The 19,261-nt window shown below is 39.1% G+C and overlaps 2 protein-coding genes across 7 annotated transcripts in view; one reads left to right on the top strand and one right to left on the bottom strand.

The window, feature by feature from the left end:
* Nucleotides 1-3,451, top strand: part of CUL1 (cullin 1) — a 56,140-nt gene extending 52,689 nt beyond the window's left edge. For both annotated transcript variants that reach the window (XM_069859731.1, XM_069859730.1), the window contains 5 exons: nt 2-49; nt 135-217; nt 1,179-1,284; nt 1,980-2,093; nt 2,899-3,451. In XM_069859731.1, the coding sequence (XP_069715832.1) occupies nt 2-49; nt 135-217; nt 1,179-1,284; nt 1,980-2,093; nt 2,899-2,979 (432 nt within the window). In that variant the 3' untranslated portion in view covers nt 2,980-3,451. The remainder of the gene's footprint in view (nt 1; nt 50-134; nt 218-1,178; nt 1,285-1,979; nt 2,094-2,898) is intronic.
* A 1,126-nt stretch (nt 3,452-4,577) lies between these two features.
* EZH2 (enhancer of zeste 2 polycomb repressive complex 2 subunit) overlaps nt 4,578-19,261 on the bottom strand; it is a 29,690-nt gene continuing 15,006 nt past the window's right edge. For all 5 annotated transcript variants that reach the window (XM_069859732.1, XM_069859733.1, XM_069859734.1 and 2 more), the window contains exons 8-19: nt 19,139-19,230; nt 18,176-18,416; nt 17,580-17,749; nt 17,127-17,221; nt 10,141-10,181; nt 8,875-9,000; nt 8,304-8,482; nt 7,351-7,446; nt 6,748-6,829; nt 5,871-5,951; nt 5,673-5,757; nt 4,578-4,905 (exon numbers count right to left, since the gene is read on the bottom strand). In XM_069859732.1, coding sequence (XP_069715833.1) covers nt 4,845-4,905; nt 5,673-5,757; nt 5,871-5,951; nt 6,748-6,829; nt 7,351-7,446; nt 8,304-8,482; nt 8,875-9,000; nt 10,141-10,181; nt 17,127-17,221; nt 17,580-17,749; nt 18,176-18,416; nt 19,139-19,230 — 1,349 coding nt within the window. In that variant the 3' untranslated portion in view covers nt 4,578-4,844. The remainder of the gene's footprint in view (nt 4,906-5,672; nt 5,758-5,870; nt 5,952-6,747; nt 6,830-7,350; nt 7,447-8,303; nt 8,483-8,874; nt 9,001-10,140; nt 10,182-17,126; nt 17,222-17,579; nt 17,750-18,175; nt 18,417-19,138; nt 19,231-19,261) is intronic.

Raw genomic sequence — 19,261 nt, 5'->3', positions numbered from 1 at the left:
GGATATCTTGGCACAAGTTCTGCAGATACTGTTGAAATCAAAATTACTTGTAAGTACTCTTGCTTTTTTATGACCTGCTTAACATTCGGCAGAATACGTTAGTAAATATTTATCTACTTTATTTTTTTTTACAGGTTTTGGAAGATGAAAATGCAAATGTTGATGAGGTGGAGTTAAAACCAGATACCTTAATAAAACTGTATCTTGGTTATAAAAAGTAAGGAATAGCTTCAGCCGCATGCATCCCTTGTGTGATAAAGCTCCTTTCTTTTTATCTGTTTTCAAAATTTGTGTAAAACCTAATACACCTGAGATGAAAGCTCCAGGGTTCAAGTGCTGATTCAAGTAGAGATCCAGTGTCCTAGCTCTGAAGAAGACAGTTGGCTGGTAGGCGGGATAGGGAAGGTTTTGGCCATCTGACTTGGATGGCCATTAAGTCTGTCAAGGCCTGAACACATTTTCGTTTCTCCTTTTTGTTTCTTGTCTAATTCTTGCATAACTTAATTCTGGCGAGAACTTGGCTGGTTTTTACCAGGATGCATGACTTGCATAGACTCAGCAAAATACATTCTGTTTTACAAGGTTACAGTACTGTTCAGTGACTAGAAAAGGTCAAAGTCTTAAATGTTCATCCACTAGAGATAAGATCCGCAGGCTCATTTTAGAACTTCAGGGTGTACAGTGATTAGACAACTTAATAAACATGATTCCCAGTAGTTTTATTACCTACTTCAATCAGTGTGGCTTTCAACATTCATATATTTTAAGCTGTTCGCTGTACTGTGGTGACTTTATCATGCTTACCAGAGCACAGATGTAAACACACATAAATTCAGTGAGTTCAGCACTTCCTGAAGATAAGATCTCAAGCAGAAGTAGCATTTAAAATGTTTAAACCTTTCCTTGTACTTTTCTCTTTATCTGCTTTCTCCCCTCCTTGACTGGTAATTAAAAGTTTGAGGATTCATGGTCAGTTGGATTAACAGTAGAGACGGGAGCAGCTGAGCTGTGCAGCTCAGTGATTCCAAATTTGTGACATGCAAGTCTTACACTAAATAAATAACCAATCCCCTCTCCAGGGCAGCATTCCTCAGTGGGTTTTGTTTGGGTGAGCAGGGGTTTTTTATTTGATTGTTTTTTAAACAGGCTAATTGTTTCTAACCTGGCTTTCTTTACAGTAAAAAATTAAGGGTAAATATCAATGTGCCAATGAAGACTGAACAGAAGCAGGAGCAAGAAACTACACACAAAAACATAGAGGAAGATAGGAAACTACTGATTCAGGTGACTTGTAGAATGTGGCTGTGCTATGAAACTTAAAGTTACAGCTTTGTAACCTTTTAGTGAGTCTTACAGGGCAGGCAGGGTGCCTCAATTTTTATTAGAAGAAAACATGCCCTTGCGATGTGCTGTGGTGGAGCTAAAAATGTATTTACAATACATACTTGTAAATAGGTGATTGGAGTCTAACAAGAATGTTGGTGAGCACTTGGGTCACCAGACGTCTGTCCTGAGTGAAAACTAGTAACACCTCAGTAGTATAAACTTGACAGTGGGTTTCTTTTAGTTCATTTGGAATTCACTTGAGAAGCTATGGGGCAGGGGAAGGAAATACAAATGTATTACTGAGAGGGCCACAGTAAGGGTAAACATGTAAGGAAGGCTTTCTGCTATGTAGATTAGTTTCATGTTGCTCTTTGTACCAGTTGGTACTGTTGCTGTGACTGACCAGAAGCAAAGTTCTTAAAATTCCTGTGTCAAACCCACTTCTGCTGGCTATGTGCTGTGTAGAATCAGAGTTCATAAAGTCTGCATGAGTAATTGACATTTGTAGGCATGGTTCTCCCCACCTGCTAGTTGAGTTTGCTGTGACGATGCTTCTGCACTAGCAGACGCAATCTGCTATGGAAGTAAAATGGCTTAATCCAGAGGCACAAGTAGTTTGCTCTTAGGCAAAACTTTCTGACTTTGCTATGCAGGCTGCTATTGTGAGAATCATGAAAATGAGGAAGGTTCTAAAACACCAGCAGCTGCTTGGAGAAGTGCTAACACAGCTGTCCTCAAGGTTCAAGCCACGAGTTCCAGTAATTAAGGTATGTGAGAACTGCATCCCTGAACCTGTCCTGGGAGAGACAAAACACATGCTACTGAATCAAAAAGGGAAGCTGAGGAGACGGGATGGGCAAGGATAGATTTTAGGAATTGAAAAACAGTAGGAAATACTTTACCATAACAGAAAGCTGGTACTTCTGGTTAATGTGCATGTTTCTAGTTGTTGGCAGTGGTAAAATAGCATGATTGCATCTTCTTGCAACAGTGCCAGTTCAGAGCAGTCTCTGCTCCAGGCTTACCTATTGTTCCTGCTCTGTTGTGGGAGCAGCACCACTTGGGGGCCAGCGCAGTAGAACAGGTCCCTGATCTCTTCTAGATGAAAGATGCCCACAATGGGACATCGTGTTTGTTTCTGGTCATCAGTTTGTTTGCTGGGGGCTCAGCGATGGTTTTACACCTAAGGGGGCAAACAGCGGGCCCTGGAGAGCAGGTGCATGAACTGCCCCCAGTGCTGAAAGATGCATCCAGGCTAGTCCCAAACTTACAGAAAGCGTCTGTGTCTCAATTTTAACTCTTTACTTGCGGTCTCAATATGCAGTTGCTCAGCATACTGATGATCAGTTGGTCACTGCCCTGGAATGGCATCAAGTAAGCAGAATTCAGTTTAGTAGATTAGTCGAGTCCTGTGCTTGGATGTGGTCTGAAACAGGAGAGCAGTTTGCCCTTTGCTTACTCCCGTTCTCTACATGGCATGAAACTGAGTAGCCAAAATTGTTCAACGTTTGTAACAACCAGAGAGGACTTTTCTCCCAGCATCTCATTTTTTATGGTTTTTTTATCCCATAGAAATGCATTGACATTCTGATTGAGAAGGAGTACTTGGAACGTGTAGATGGTGAGAAGGACACCTACAGTTACTTGGCTTAACATTTTTATTAGCAATTACTTGACTGTGTGACACTCGGCAAATAGGTATGTGATGGAAAGAATGAAAGCAACAGAACTTCATAGCAGCCACCCTGCTGCCATTTGGACCTCCCTTTGTAATAACTGAGACCAGGACTCCCATCAGCCAGTCTCAGATTTACATCAGAACTGCTCAGGATTGATACATTTCAAGTATGTAAATATGGACACCAATGCCATTTAACCTAATTTAAGAACAGAGAGGAATCAGACCCTTCTCCTTTAAGGGTTGCATGCTACTGCATTTAAATCAATACATTGGCTATATGATAAACAGCTGCCATCACAGGCAGCACTTATAAATGTTGGCAGCACTTTGAGAGCGAGTCTGAATGGACCCATGTGTAATCTGCTATGAAAAACCATTTGTATAGTGTGTTTCATTTTTTAATGTGTGATAAATAAAATGAAAAAATAAAAGATTTCTGTACAAGTTGCATTTGGTTTTGTTGTTTTAAGTTTCATGATTTATCTTTCTAAATGTAAATAAAAGGTATAATGGTTATGAAAGCTATATAAATTTGTTTTGCTTTCCCTCCTTTTCCCTGGTTTCTGGTGATTTAAAAGCACAATTTGTGCTCTGAAGAAATTGTCACCTATCATCAAAGGTGCACTTTAACTTTTTGGTAGGAGGAAATGTCTGAGCTATGAAAAGAAAGTTTTAGTAATTTCACAAGATATGCAGAATAGAAAATACTTAGAATATACCTGGTGATGCTTGTGTCCTTGTGCCTGTCCCCAGCTGGGGGGGCGGGGCTCTGTCTAGAGCATCAGGGTGCACTGTGCAGTATGCTGCAGAGTTCACTCAGCTGACAAATCAAAAATAAATAGGGTAGCCCTGTATGATACCCAAATATCTAAACAGTTTTGGATAAAAACACATATATAAAAATTGTGTAGTAAGCAAAAGTGTGGTGGCTTACAGGTGATGAGAGATGCAGAAGAGAAATGTATGGGCAATTACTGTTGCATTTATTACTGAGTTGCTTCAGAGAAGCAGGAGTTGAGGGCTTCAGTTTATTGGAAAGCCACTGCTGATTCTCTGAGCAAACAATGTTGTTCGCAGTTGTTTCCACACTGCATGAAGAGATTCACAGCACCTGCTTTGGGCAGTGTGTGGCCATTAAGATAACAGGCTCATCAAAGCAGAGCTTATACCACAAACTTGTCCTGAAAGAATTTGTTCAGTTCATTGGGTGTGGGATTTTTTTGGGGGCAGGGGCCTTTTCCCATCCCAGGAAATGCATCTACTCCTACTGGACAGAGCCCTTGTTAGGATTAAGCAGAAAAAAAATGAAAAAAACTTCAAAAATCTTAAATGCACTGGATGTGATGAGGTTGTAGGAGTTTCTAACCTGCAACCACCAGTTGAGATCATGAATGGAGCTTTGTGCTGAGCGTGCAGGAAAAGTGCAAGACCGTGACTGTTCTCAGTAGGTGCTCAACGCTGGAGCTCCACACTCAGCCTCAGTGCTGGCTCCTGCCTTGTTTTTGCCTTCATGTGCATTTTAATGTGACCCGAATTAACAAAATTCCACCTCAGTTCCAGTAAAAATGAAGAAGTTCAAGTATCCTTTATTCAAGGTTGAAAAAATGTTCCACACCACATTATTGCAAAAGTTCATAGGTACAAAACACTTTGCAGCTGGTAAGAAGGCAATAAAAAGCTGTTTTGTTTTTAAATTTGTTACTATAAATTACTGTTACAGTACTTTGCAAATACAGAATTTCAAATTGCATCATTTTTATTTTTCTAAAATTGCCCACAGTACTAGAAATTCCTGAATATAAGGCAGCTGTTTGTTTAAAAGAAGAGGTAGTTGGTGTCAAGGGATTTCCATTTCTCTTTCAATGCCCACATACTTAAGGGCATCAGCTTGGCTGTATCTGAAAATTAAACAAATAAATAAAACCAAAATTAAAAAGCAGGAACACTGACCATGTCAGCTTTGTTCTGACGTAACAACGGGGCACCAGATCCTGGAATACTCTGATACTTGGCTTTCCTGTAGTTCCCTCTCCAGCTGGGGCCTTCAGTCCTTGTGTGAATTTGCAGATGCAAAACAATGCTGACAACTCAAACTGCTTTTACAGGAGTTTGACCAAAGAGGAAACAACACACTAAGATTCTGCATTTTTTTTTTGTCTTGCAAGTTGATTTTAGCCAGTGGAAAGCAACTGCGTTTGTCAAGTTGACTTAAACACAGTATTATCACTGCACTGCTTAGTTTTCTTAAAGTTTCTCAGAGGAAAGTATGAACACTGAACACAATCATAGCAAGCACCTCTCTAATAACATAAATACTTCTTGTCCATTTTTGAATGATGGAAGAGACAACCCATACTGGTAACTAGGGAATCCTAGTAGATGAAGTTTAACATAGAAGTCTGCCTGGAAAAATTGTGCAGGTTTGTCACTGAACTTTTTCTCGTACAAGCTGCTGTTCCAAGTTTGCAAGGCTCTTAGCCAGCTGCCTCGCTCAAGTCAATCTTACCATGTTATCTGTCTTATAAAATGCAAGGGGACTGCTGCTTAGCTGCTGAGACTTGAGGTTTTAAGGGGGCAGGCACAGTAATTAATTATGAGCTGGGCAGAAATACTGAAAGCTACTCCAGTCTATAACAGGAAGAAAGTAGAAAACTCATCTACCAACCTGTAGTCAAAGAACAGTTCTTCACCAGTCTGAATGGCTCTTTTAGCAAATATTCCTATTCTGTGATCACCGTTAACCATCATAACTGTTAAAAAGAAATTTAAGCTTATGTTAATGCAAATACTGATAAAATTTGTGTTCTAAATAAGCATCCCACAACATTATACATCGCTAAAGGCAAATTCATTTTAAACTTACCTTTTGCATAGCAGTTGGGATTTACTGAATGGTTTGCAAATCTAATTTTGTTGCCCTTGCGTGTTGCATCAACCACAAAATCTAGGGGGAGAGAAAAAATACAAACCAACCACACCACAGATGATGATAGACAGGTCACCAAACAAATTTTTAATATCTATTGTGCTTGGATTTTAGCAGCTGGGAAAAATAACTGCTCAGCTTCCCACGTGGAAGAGGTGGCACGTCATCCTGTGATATTGTTCTGCAAGATTCAAAATATTCTTGCTGCCCCACATTTATCTCCTGCCACGGTGGCACTACCTTTGTTTCTCTTTTGAAGCTTCTCTACCTTCATTCCAGAAGGAGAAACTCCTTAAATATGCTAAGTCAATATTGGCACAAAGCAGCTTTTTTTTTCTCCTGTCAAATATTTTCTCTTATTTTACAACTTGACAGTGCAGTCTCCGTTTTCCTCCTCAAGTGGCAGTAGCCACATGCCACATTTTTGTGTGGCACTTTTATCCCCTGACAAAAAATGACCATCAGAACTTGCTGCTGATTTAAGTCACAGTAAAGTTATTTCAGACAATACCTAAACAAGCCTTCTAAATGCTTTAGGATACTTAATGCTTGCACATAATTTTGCTCCGTGGAATTCTACTTCTACTCATCTTGTACAGTTGCCATGTGTAACAGGCTCCATCACTATTGAGTTGACTAGGATTTAGGGGAAAAAAACACTACTTATCAATATTAGGGATCCATACAGGATTGCTAGGAAAAGATGTGCAGAAGAAAAAAATGCTTCTATGCTGCCTGCAAAAGAATAGGGCTGAACAAAATGGTAAGCATACATATTTTATTTACTCTGCAAAGTTTATAACTATATACATACCATTATTCAAGTTAAACAGAAAGCTGCACATGTATTTGTCATATACTTTTCCTCTTCTGTCTGCCTCATCCTGAGAAATAATCTGAAAGAAATAGTACTTGTAAAAAAGACCACCTCTTCCCTTTTGTAATCATAGCAGCTTAAGGTCAAAAACCCCAGACATTCAGGAAGAAAGATGGGAGTATTTATTCTCTGGGACTGAAAATATTCCCGAAGTACTGTTTTCAGCAAACATTCTGCACTTACAAACAACCACCATTTGCTCTTAGCATAAATAAGTTCTTTCAGAGCTGAAGGAAAGCAAGAACTGCTTCTCATCTCAAAATTAAGACTGCATACCTGATTCAGGGTTTTATGACTACAGAATATAATTTAGTGAAAGTGCCTACTGAATTTTAGTACTATACTAAATGATTTTGCACAAAATTACAAGCACACTATGTCAATTTTTTTAACGTTTCAACCACCTGGCTCCTGGGCTTGGAGCCTCTCGCAGCAGTAGCTGCAATGCTTCGTCAATCACGTCTCTGTCTAAACACGATACCAAGTTAGAGACAAACTCTTGGTCCTACCCAACGCATAACCAGTGTTCTCCATCCTTACCTCACCACAGTATTCAGAGATGAATTCATTCTTCTGTACAGGATCTTTGATGAAAATTCCCCAGCCTGCCACATCTGAAGGTGCCAATAGCAAGTGCTGTGGGAGAGAAAAAAAAACCAAAAAGTTTAGATATGACTCGGTTGGATTTGGTTTTCAGTTGTGTTTTTTGTTTTTTTTAAATTTGTTTTGTTTTTTTTTTAATTGTACCACTTAACAAAATGTATGCTGGGACTCCAGGGGATAAAACAGATTCTTCTAATTATCAAATGCACACTAAAATTACAGCTTGTGGATCAGAGGTTGAATGTTAGAGTAAAACCATATGTAGTACTTGAAAACCAATTAAAATTTTTAACCTTAAAATTTAACCTTAAAATTTAACCTTAATATTAGGGCGTGACATAAAATCATATACACTAAGGACTTCAAATTAGAAAGGTCCGCAGGCAGAAGACTACGACTGATTAGCTCAGTATTCAACTGAACTAGTTTGTGAGAGGGAGCAAATAAATTTGTTTAGTTAGTTAGTTAGCAGAGCTGAACAGGCTTTGGAGATATCTTTGGTAGACAATTTACAAGTTTGTGCATTAGAATGAACAGCTGAACAAAGACACAGCCAGTATCCGTGTCTGAGCTGAACTTCCTCAGGGGAAGACAGATGAGCTATCACTTTTAAACAGCAACCTGTGTGCAGGTTACAAGCTGAGCTTGGGGAAACAGGGAAAAGGAGCTATTCTGATGCAGTGTTACACAGAAACACTAACTGACACATAACTTAGCAGCACATAAGCAAGATAACATACTTGACAGCTACCATTCCTTTTTGGTGTTCAGCGTTTTTCTGTTACCTTTTAAAAGCATGAAGGCAAAGAAATTCCATTCTCTGGCATGAAAATATAAAACTGCCTCAAACCAAAGGCAATAGGCATGTAGTTGTATAACTATCTACATACTTTCTTGGATCCTCTCTGAATGCTGCAGTTTTTGCAAGACACATTTTTGCTGTCCCAGTGGTCAGCTGCTCCACATGTTAAACAGAGGTCAGGATCACATTCACGTACAGCTAGGTAACATGGACACTGCTTAGTGTTGCATTGTGCTTTACAACGACATCCAGGAAACCTGTTTTGGCCTACAAAGAAACATATGGGAAAAAAAAATCAAAACAGGCAAGTATTTTCATTTTAAAATTACATTACATTAAAGTACATTGTAAAATTAAGACAGTGCAGATTTTAGCATATTAGAATATTAAAAAAAACAATAGCCACTGATATCTGTACAGGACATTTGAAAATACTGTGAATTCTTTCCTTCCCAGGTTTTACCTTAGTCTTTCGCAATTTTAAGTCTGAAGACCGTTTCTGACTTCATTCAGTGGCAAATTAAGAGGGCCAAAGTAAACTGAGCATGTGCTCCCTTCACACCGTTTAATACAGACACTGCAGTACAGGGACTGCAAGTAGAGACAGATGTTGGGACAGTGAAAGAAATTTATAGATAGCCTTTATATGTTTTACTTACATTCTGAGCTGCACTGACAAAACTTCTCACAGAAGTTTTGAGCAATTACACATGGGCATGAGCTATCACAAGGCTGACGGGGATGATCACATGGCTGATAGTTGTAAACATGATTCGATGACCCATCTGAATGAAAATAGTAACATATTGTAAAGCTGAAAGCTGCAAATAAGCAATATGCAGTTCCCTTCAGTCTTTAAAGTAGAAATTCCCTTTTAGTCATTTAACTAAGAATACACCCCAAATTAACAAAAATTCTCAAACCTACAATGAATGAAGTTAAAAAAAACAAAAGACACCAAGCCAGCTCTGTAACGTTAGTTAGCAGTTGTATCACCATTAGTTGCCTGCTTCCTAGAACACTTAATTCTTCCCGTTACTCAGCTGCTTCGAATATTCGGAGCTGAAAAATGTTTACTGTGGAAAACTGAAAAATGAAACTACAATGGTATAATTTTCTGCGTGAACACGTTCTAGAGTAACACTGATATTATTCAGCAAAAGTAAATTTGCTCAACTACCCAAAGCATTTGTACTCTGGATCAGCAGTCAACTTTCAAACAGTTACACTGGCAAAATAACACCTGGTCATTATACCACTGTGCTTTCCTAAGTCAGTTTTCCAATACAGACAACAGTAGTATCTTATAGGCAAGAAGGGACTATTGGGGACGAGTCTAGAGCTTTACCTATAGAGCAGCTAGGAGATTTTGGTGCTATATAATTTATATTTGCTGTTAATATTTCTGAGCTTCTGTTGGGTTTGCAGGTATTTGTAAAAATGCTCATGTTAGCAACCAGCAACCAAAAAGGAGACACACAAAAAGTGATCAACTATTTGTGTTGCTCAAAGTCCCAACCACTCTCAATGGATTTTCAGTTAACTATTACTACAATCAGTTGTTTGGGCTTTTTTTTTAAAAAAAAAAATGCTGCTTTTTACCGCAGCTCTTATTCTTAATAGGATTTTTATCTGTACTTCAATAAGGCCATACTGAAGAGACTGTAAATTCAGTCTCCTTCTCTTTTTATTGAATCACACACAGCTTTTCCAGTTACGTAAGCCAAACAGCACCTTTTATCCCTACAGTATCTGTAACAAGCTTACTCTTTTCTTTTTTATTCCCCCTATAATCTCTAGTTCCCCGTGGAATGTATGTAATGACCTAACATTAAAAGCAACCCAAAACCCCAAAAAACAAAACCAAAGAAGCAATAGCAGGATCTTAAAAGTTCAGGACATAAATTGAATGGAAAGATGCTAACCCTTTTTCAGCTGTATCTTTCTGCAATGAGCAGCCCACAACCTGCAAAAACACAAAACAAACACAAAAAGGTTGACAGGAACTCCTCCTGCTGTGGGCTGGGAAAGGTAGCTGCAGCTTGCATCCACACTTAACTTAAAATGGTAACGTTTCTGGTAACATGAACACCCAACTAACTGCACTTAAGTCAGACCTGCTGGCAGAAGAACCACCCTGTCCCATTCTCTTGGAGCTGACAAGATCAATGCTTTCTGGGTTGCTCTCTCCCCCTTCCCACACCAATCCTCTAGTCCCAGAACTGTACAGACAAGCAGCCCCCACGCAGCCCAGGGTAGAGAAATGCTTAAATTCAGATGGCCTTGAAGGAAAACCTGCAAAGAGGCTGCTGGAGCTGCTTCTAGCAAGCAGAAGCAGCAGCAGAACGAAAGATATGGAATTGCATATATGGAGAGACATGTCTAAATAGGGGCGTGAAAGTCTGTCATCTGCTTGCTTCAGAAGACTTGGCCCCAGCACCACCCTCACAGATCACAGATCACAGCCAGGTATTACCCTTCTTCAACCGAGCTCCAAGTATGACAACAGGAGATGACACCTGTCTGGCACAGCGACACTGATGCAACCTCAGTATTTCTTCTGGTTAGACAGACTTTTGCCCACTTTGTTCTGACTGGTAGTAATATGCTAAGCCTTTTCCCTTCTCCTTCAAACTCTATACAACTTTATCTTCCTTCCTTAAGAGTTTTCCTTCAGTGTCCTCTTTCTCCCTTAGCTTAGCAAGGATGCACTTCCTTTGCGAAAAGTGGTGGTTTTGTAGTGTAGCGTCAGTTTGTTGGGGTTTTTTTAAGAATAACATGCATTCTGTTACCATAACATAACTCACTATACTTCTAAGTTCTTGCACATTACAACTACTCTTTTTATTTTGTATCCATTTCAGATTGCAAGCTCTTTAGGCAGAAAGTATCTACTATTACATGAATAGCTGTGTCTGACAACCAAGCAAAAACATCTCTCTGGACCTCTGGTACCAAAAGAAAAAGCAGACTTTAATTTTAAGGCTTCTGAAATTTAAGGAGAAATCAATGTTTTAGTTTTTCTTCAATTCTATGCATTTTAGTTAGCATCTGAATATCAGTGAACAAACATAATAAAAAATTCAGATTAAGGATTGGGTTGGGTTTGCATGACAATGTTTTGGTAGCAGGGACTGGGGGGGGAGTTGTGCTATTGGGGAAGCCTCAGTAAGGAGCTGCTAGAAGCTGGGGCCAGCTGACTCTGGGGTAGACCTGCCTCTGGCCAAGGCCCAGCCCACCAGTGATGGTGGTAACACATCTATGATAACGTATTTAAGAAGGGCAGGGGGGAGAAGTAGTGAGGGGAAGCAGTGGCAGAGAGATGGGGGACACATGGGCCTTCCCACCCACCCTGAGGCTAGGCTGCCAGGGCTTGGTGGACCAGTTGGGTCAGCCCAGTGCAGAGGTGGAGAGAGAGAGAAGCAAGATGTGGGAGAAACAGACTGCATGCACCAGATGCAAGAGAAATGATTACGCAGACATCAGATGTGAGACAAACAGCACTGCAGAGAACAGTAAGGTCAGTGAAGAAAGATGGTGAGGAGGTGCTCCAAACACCTGAGTTTTCCCTGTAGCCCATGAGGAGTCTTGATGGCTGTCCACCTGCAGCCTGTGGATGAACCCATGCTGAAACAGGTGGAGGCTCCTGAAGGAGGCCAGGACTGCATGGAAACCTGTGCTGGAGCAGGTTATGGAGGACAACAGCCACAGGAAGGATCCGTGTTGGAGTTCATGAAGGACTTCCCATGGGAGAGACCCCACGCTGGAGCAGGGGAAGAGGGTGAAGAGTCCTCCCGCTAAGGAGAAGAGAGTGGCAGAGACAACATGTGATGAACTGGTGGCAACCCTGATGCCACATCCTCCTGCACTGAGAGCGATGGAGAGAACATCGGGAGTAAAATTCAAGCTTGTGAAAAAGAGAGGGTGGGGGCAAGGTGTTCTTTTTGAGATTTGGTTTTCATTTTCTGATTTGACTGGTAATAAATTAGATTTATTCCCCCCCGCCCAAGTCAAATCTCTTTGGCCCATGACAGTAATTGGCGACTTATCCTGACCCATAACTTTTGCCTTCTTTTCTTAAATTATACCCCCAAATCCACCTGGGAAGGTGGGGGGGCAGGAGCGGAGGGTTAGCAGCTGCATGGTTCTTGGTTCCCAGCTAGGTTTCTCCTGGTTCTCATCTGCTGGCTGCCAGGTAAAAACACAAGGATTTTCAAAGTTTATATTTCTTAGATTTTCTTAGTATGTCATATATCAACATTAAGAGAACACAGGCAAAGCCTCATTCCCTGGCCAAATAATACCCTGCTGTCTGCACCTAGCAACCTAACCTTTCTGTGCAGATTTACTTAGCAGTCCAAAATACTCGTGAACACATACTCAAAACACCACAGCTCAGAACACTTAGAAAGCTATTCTGCCTTTCAGTCAATGCAACAGTCTGGCACTCTGAAAAAATATCTCCTGCTGTAACTACTTAAATAGGAATTTTTAGCTGCTACTTCTTTCATAAAAGCATGATATCAATTTCTACTTTAACCAAAAGATGTGCTGTCTGACCACCAAACACAACAGCTTTAGTTAAACAAGATTCTCTATGCAATTGCCCTTTCAAAGCTTTACCATTAGACTGAATGTTAGGTGCTCAACAGCCAACTTAGAAGCATTTGAAAGAACCCAAGCAAGTTAGAAACCCAGAGGCAGAGTTGTCCAAGTAACTGAGGTTGAGAGGGTGGAGAGGACACAAACCCAAAGACCATCAGCATTAGAGCACTGTAATAAATAGATTATGTTCCTATTAAAGCGTCACTCACTCCAGAAAAAAAAGGCTATCAACATATATTCATGAATTACGAGATGCTGACTCTTATTAAGAAGGCAGTTCCCATACAACTGAAAGAAAGAGTGCAATTTTGACTTAAGTTACTCTAATGCACATCAAACTACTTTTCTTTTTCATCTCGCTGATATTTGGCAAATGTAACACACAACATATTTTTGAAGAATTCTTCCATGGGAACTTGTGTCTCAGCCCAAGATAATAAGGACCCACTAGCATACCAAACCCTTGAAGGCCTTCTGTGGAAATACTTCTTAAAACATTGTGTCATTAGCAATTAGCACGAACCTTTTCCTTTTTTAGCAAGCACTATCTTAATACTTTAAAAGTAAAATGCTAATGGCTGACTGGTTGCCACCTGAAACTTTTTGGTTTCAACAGGAAAGTATAGACCATATAGACATGGTCACAAAAACATGACAAAGATTGCCACCATCAACAAAGCATTAATACTGACAGCTCAAAATGGATAGAAAATTAAATATGGCAGTCACAGTGGCAAAGTCATCAGCTTAGCCACTACTGTAACAGAGACTGGTGTCACAGGAGGAAGAGAGCCTGGTAAGAAATTTGCTGAAGACATACAGTGTGAGCACAAATTGTGTGGGATGACAGAAGCCAATTTGAAGTACGCTGCCAGCACCAACCAATGCAACAGGAGTTTTGGATAGCACGATCAAATAGTGCATTCATTGGCTCGTAACTTTCAAAAACTGCCAAGAAGCACCACAAGTTCCCCTGGTTAGTACACAAAGGTGAAGCCTGAATGAGTACCATACTAAAGGCAGGCTAATTTATCTATATCTGCCCTATAATCTGCTAGATCAACCAAAACCAAAAAGCAAGATCTAGTCCGATACATACACCAAGAAGCAAAGGCAAAGAAGAAACAAAGTTGAGAGAGCACTCATGACTCAAAGCTTCTTAAAAAAAGCAAATTGGAAACTCGATGGCAGATTTCCAAGCAAGCAGGTTGATTGTACATCTGGCTGCTGACATTTGTAGGATAGCCAGCTTAGTAAACAAGTGTTTCCAGAAGCACTATGACACTGTCAAAAATATTGTTCTTCTATTCTAACAACCTACTAGGTTTTACCACTGACTTTAGGAGGCATTGGTTATCAGCTAATAAGGCAGTAGAAACACATTCTTTGGAAAAAGCTACACTAGCATTTCTTTTTCTGCAGAGGGGTAGATACTTTGTCACCAGGACTGAAAATTCAAAACACATGCCAATTAACTCAACATACATAGTTAAGTCTTTGCAGTGTTTGATGTTCTAGCATTGCTCAAAGACTCCTTATCAGTCTCCTAAGTCATATCCAAAGCCTCCCCAACACTCTAAGACTCAGCCTTCCAACCAGGTAGCACATAAGGATATCCCTGCCAAAGCCTCAACTTACCTTTTGCCTGGTAACAGTGAGACTTTAAATCTGTATAAAAAGGCACCTTGAACTCTAGGCAGAACCAGGTAAACTATTCAAACATATGCTGTGAACCACAGTCCAGCAGAAGGCAGGCACAGGAGGAAGAAAATGAGAGAATGGGAAAAAAATAATTTGAAATAGTCTACTAAGTAAACTCACATCTAAACAGGGGATGAGGCAGGGGAAGAAAAAAAATAATCAAGTAGCCACATTACAAAGCCCTACAATCAATAACGGTTCCTTATCAGTCCAGAGGAAGGAGTGCTGATTAGTAAAGCAAATACAATTCAGCTCTCAGCAATTGAAGAAAAACATACACATAACAGAACGAATAGCACTGAAGTACTCTCCCCTCCAGTATGTGCTCACGCTTTTCCAAATTGTTTCTTGGTTTAGATTTTTCTGTTGGATTCTGTGCAAAGTACCCACTCATCCAACAAATCTGTTTTCAAAAACTGCCAGGTAATTTGATACTTGGTACAGGTTCTGACACTCACTGGGTCTCCAAATAACTATACATAAAGTCACCTCCTCTTATTGATCAGCCTTATTATGACTATCTAACAAAAGTTACACTGGAAAAAGGGAGAGAACATCTTTTACTATCCAGGAGGGCTGTAGTCTTGCCAGCTAGTTGCTCAGTATGCCTATATGGGCACCAAGATCACATGGGAAAAAGGCGAAGTCTTGTAAATGATTTGATATCTGATTTTCTTCCAAGGGGCCATTAAAAGAAGCCTTCTGCTGCTGCTTTTCTCTTTGGTGAACGATGCTTTTGCTTAAAGGCTGTCTACCACGCATACATGTGGAAAACATGCAGACCAAAGTCTCTTTCAATGGAAAGGTCAGGATAGAAGTACCTTCCTTGCTCTAGGAATTTATTTACTCCAGGAGTATGTAAACACAACTCAAAGAAATGGAGAAAGACTTCCAGATGTTTTTTCTCAATCAATAGTTGTGCAACATCTTTAGAGGGTGCTCAGATTATAGAAGTATATAGGTGGGCTAAAAGGTTCTCCTTTTTTAAAAGGCTACTGCACACAGAACAGAAACAGCTTGATTGCCGCGTATTCTGTGAAATCAGATGGAAAAAAAAACCCTCCTTCCTTTAATGAGAATTAAAAGGATTACAAGGCATTTCAAAACTAAATTGCTAGCATAAAATTCTTTATAATGGCAGCTGATAAAGAACAAAATAACATCAAGAAACCTCACATAATGGTATGCGCTTTCATTAATTTGGAAAAAAAAGAACCCAAACCAAGAGAGTCTCAAAACTCCTCTAAAACAATTTCATCTTCTAAATATATTTGAGCCTTTTAGTTGTTCTTTCCAAACAGTTAGTGACATCATTTTTAAAGTAAGTTATCTGAATCTGAAAACAAGCTAATTTCCAACTGCATATTCCAAACGCGCACTCTGGCTAGTAACTCTAGAGTTAAAACAGCCAAAGTCACCAAATGCCCAAAAACTTGAAAACTGTGTAAAGAACATTGAACCAATAGTTACTGCTGAAAACAAAATCCATTCCTGATGCTCACTGAATCTTTTCCTAGCTTACATGGGCTGCCTCTGGGCTACAAAGCAGATACATTCTACTCCATGTCAACAGTATCTCTGAGCCCTATTAGGAATTTCACTAAGATTGGAAATAAAAGATATTTAGACAAGCTTAGACAGAAGCAAGCAGCATCGAAGGGAGAAGAACTAAAAGAACAAACCTGGAGGAAAATAAGGAGAGTTAAAGAAAGAAATAGGAAACTTCATGGAAAAATGTGTACTTATTGCATACAGAAAGAAATGTTCTAACTAATTCTCAGTCAGATTTTTATCTCCTATGTTCTTACACCTTGGAATAAGAACAATCAGTGCAGGAGTTGCATTTTTCAAACCTCAGGATTCTTATTTTAGTGACAGGCAGTAGCTACCAAGTTTAAAATTTTAACAGAAATTGTATCAGATGGCCTTTGTGGCTCCAGCAAAAAGCTTCATTTTGTTCATTGCAGCATCACTTCAACTAACTTGTTAAGCTTGTTCTTTAGCTGAAGTTCTAGTTGATAATGAAACTGGGGTGCTACAAAGAAATAGTTTCTCAAAGAAAAATAAGGCAATTCTACTAGTTTGCTATAATACTTTAGCTACTGATCATCTGAATCTTAATGAAACACACGTAACCACAGAAAAACCATGAGTTTTAATCTACAGAATACCATACAATCATCATTGAATTCCATTGTAACACTTGTAAATTTAGTATTTATTCCTGCAAACAAAATGATACCACAATATCTTGAATGTTGTAATAAGCTGTTTACAGTATTTGCAATCTAAACTTAGTTTAACAACTTGCACCAATACACCTGTAAGAATCTGCTAACACAAATCTAGAATCTAGCTAACACAAATTCTAGTTCAAAAGGTTAAAACTCAGAGAGGTGGGGGAAGTGAAGTGGAAGGTTACACTTTCCAATGTGGTAAGACTTGTACCTGAAACTATAACACCATTTTGTTTCATTGCTGCAAATTTTGGTTTTGGAAGCAAGAGAAGAAGAGTTGCATGACTTTTCCTCCAAAATACTTTTTGTTGGGCTCCCCTGTACCTCCAATTTATTGCTATGCTAAGGTAATTCAATATCCAATTTACCTGTGTTTCCTTTTCTTCTTTCTGGGAGGGGTATCAACATCTTCAGCAGGGACTGGAGCAATAATACTGGATTCCTTTACTCTAAACTCATACACCTAACAAGAGATAACACAATACATGCACAATAAATCTCTCACTAGCAGAAAGCTGCTCATTTTCTAAGTAACTACGATTTCCTCCAAGCAACAACTTACAGATTGAATCCAGTCACAGTCCTTTTTCAACATATTAAAAGTTGATTACTTTTGTCATTTAATAGCAGATAGTACATTTGATTTAAAATCAATTTTAAAACTAACTTTTATATATTTGTGGCATTAATTCTGTATCATAGCACTCTTGGGAAAACCAAGAAGATTAGTTACTTTTCTATTTTAGTAAATACTAGTATTTCTACACTTCGGTTTTAAAAGTAAAACACTATCATCCTTATTAAGTAGCTCCTCTTCTTACCTGCCTGCACGTTTTGGTCCCAATCAGTCTGGCGATTGCACAGAAGTTGTCATAGTAGGTGCCAATAAGAACTCTAAACATTGAGGCTTCTGCACCACTCCATTCCACATTCTCTGGAGGCTCAATATTTGGCTTCATCTTTATCGGTGTTTGACATCTAGAATTTGCTTCTGCAATAGATAATTGAGAGTCAATTATCAACTGGGTCAATGGAAGGTCATGTGTCAAAAATTTTACATAGCCCTTAAAAACATCTATTAACTGTAGTTAAAAATATCCCAGTTTCCTGTTGTTGTTGTTTCCTAATCTAAGTGCTACAACAAAACAGAACTTTTCACATACCTCTTAAAGAAATAAAAAATTAGGTAACAGAAGATATTGAATAATTGCATGATCTCACCTCTATACATACACAGAGACAATAGGAAAATTATTTACAGGGTTCTATTTGATTAAACTCATTATTACTCTCTCTTTCCACTCAGTTCATACTTTCCAAATACATGGTTTCTAGGATCATGCATTTTAACTTGGATTTTTCATCCTCTAAAGCACTGCAGCTAATTATTGAATAAAGATGCATTGACTATGCTTACCAGAAGAACTAGACGTTTCATCTTTCTTTTCTTCTTCTTCTTTATCATTATTTTCTCCTCCGGTTTCAGTTCCAGCTTCTCTATCACTATCTGTGTCTTTTGATTCCAATACATTTATTGTTGGTGTACTGGGTCTGCTGGTGTTGTTAGGAAGTCTTCCCCTTCGGCGGCCACCCGGGCGCTTTGGTGGTGTCTTTATACGCTCAGCAGTCAAGGCAGCTGCAAACTCCTTTGCACCTTCCTGAATAAAAAACATTACAGTTTTCAGTGAAAGAATCAACAAGCGTTTTCATCTGTGGTCAGAGACTGGGGAAGAACATGTTCTGCTTGCATACTGTATAATTTTGCATTAACACAGCACTTAAAAAATGTGCATCCTGCTTTTTTTATACCACAATTACTAGTAATTTTTTTTTGTAGTGGAAAAGGGCAAGACAATGCATATTGAGTTTTTAGGTTGGAAAATTACATGGTTTCTCTTATTACAAATTTTGCAGAAGTATAAGAGAGATTTCAAGTTATTTTACTAAGGATTTCATTTTGTTGATTTCCATCCTGTTGTTTCTTAAGAGCGCAAATACTGGATGGAATCTGCCTTTGACAAGATATCCACACCTTTATAATTTTATAGTAGTACGTAACTTACAAGACAGCTAAGTCTGCAAGACTCAGGTTTTTTATTAGATTGGACAGGAACACATTACTAGGAGGTAATAATCTTCCTTCCCTGCAAATATCTCAGGCTATATCTAATAGGGCTAAAGATTATTCCTACTTAAGACTTTCATTTGATAATTGGAAGTTAAGTCTTTTCTTTTACTTAAGCTGAAGATAACACTTTACTGCAAGTGGCTCAAGTATATGCACTGACACAGATCCAGGATGTCCTGGTACTATGTGTAGCTTGCTATGCTGCAGCTAGTACTAGCCCCTAGTGAATTCTAACATATAAAACTATCTTACCAGATGTTGATAACAGTGCGGTCCACAAGGCTTATTATCTAATGCTGTTTCTGTATTCTTTCGTTTATAAGTATTAGGAGTTGCGTGGAATGCTGTTGAATCAAAACATCATATTCATAAATT

This window comes from Phaenicophaeus curvirostris, chromosome 6, assembly GCF_032191515.1.
Source record: "Phaenicophaeus curvirostris isolate KB17595 chromosome 6, BPBGC_Pcur_1.0, whole genome shotgun sequence".
Classification (NCBI taxonomy): Eukaryota; Metazoa; Chordata; class Aves; order Cuculiformes; family Cuculidae; genus Phaenicophaeus; species Phaenicophaeus curvirostris.
Note: the sequence above shows the minus strand (reverse complement) of the source record. Positions and strands in the feature narration are given on the sequence as shown.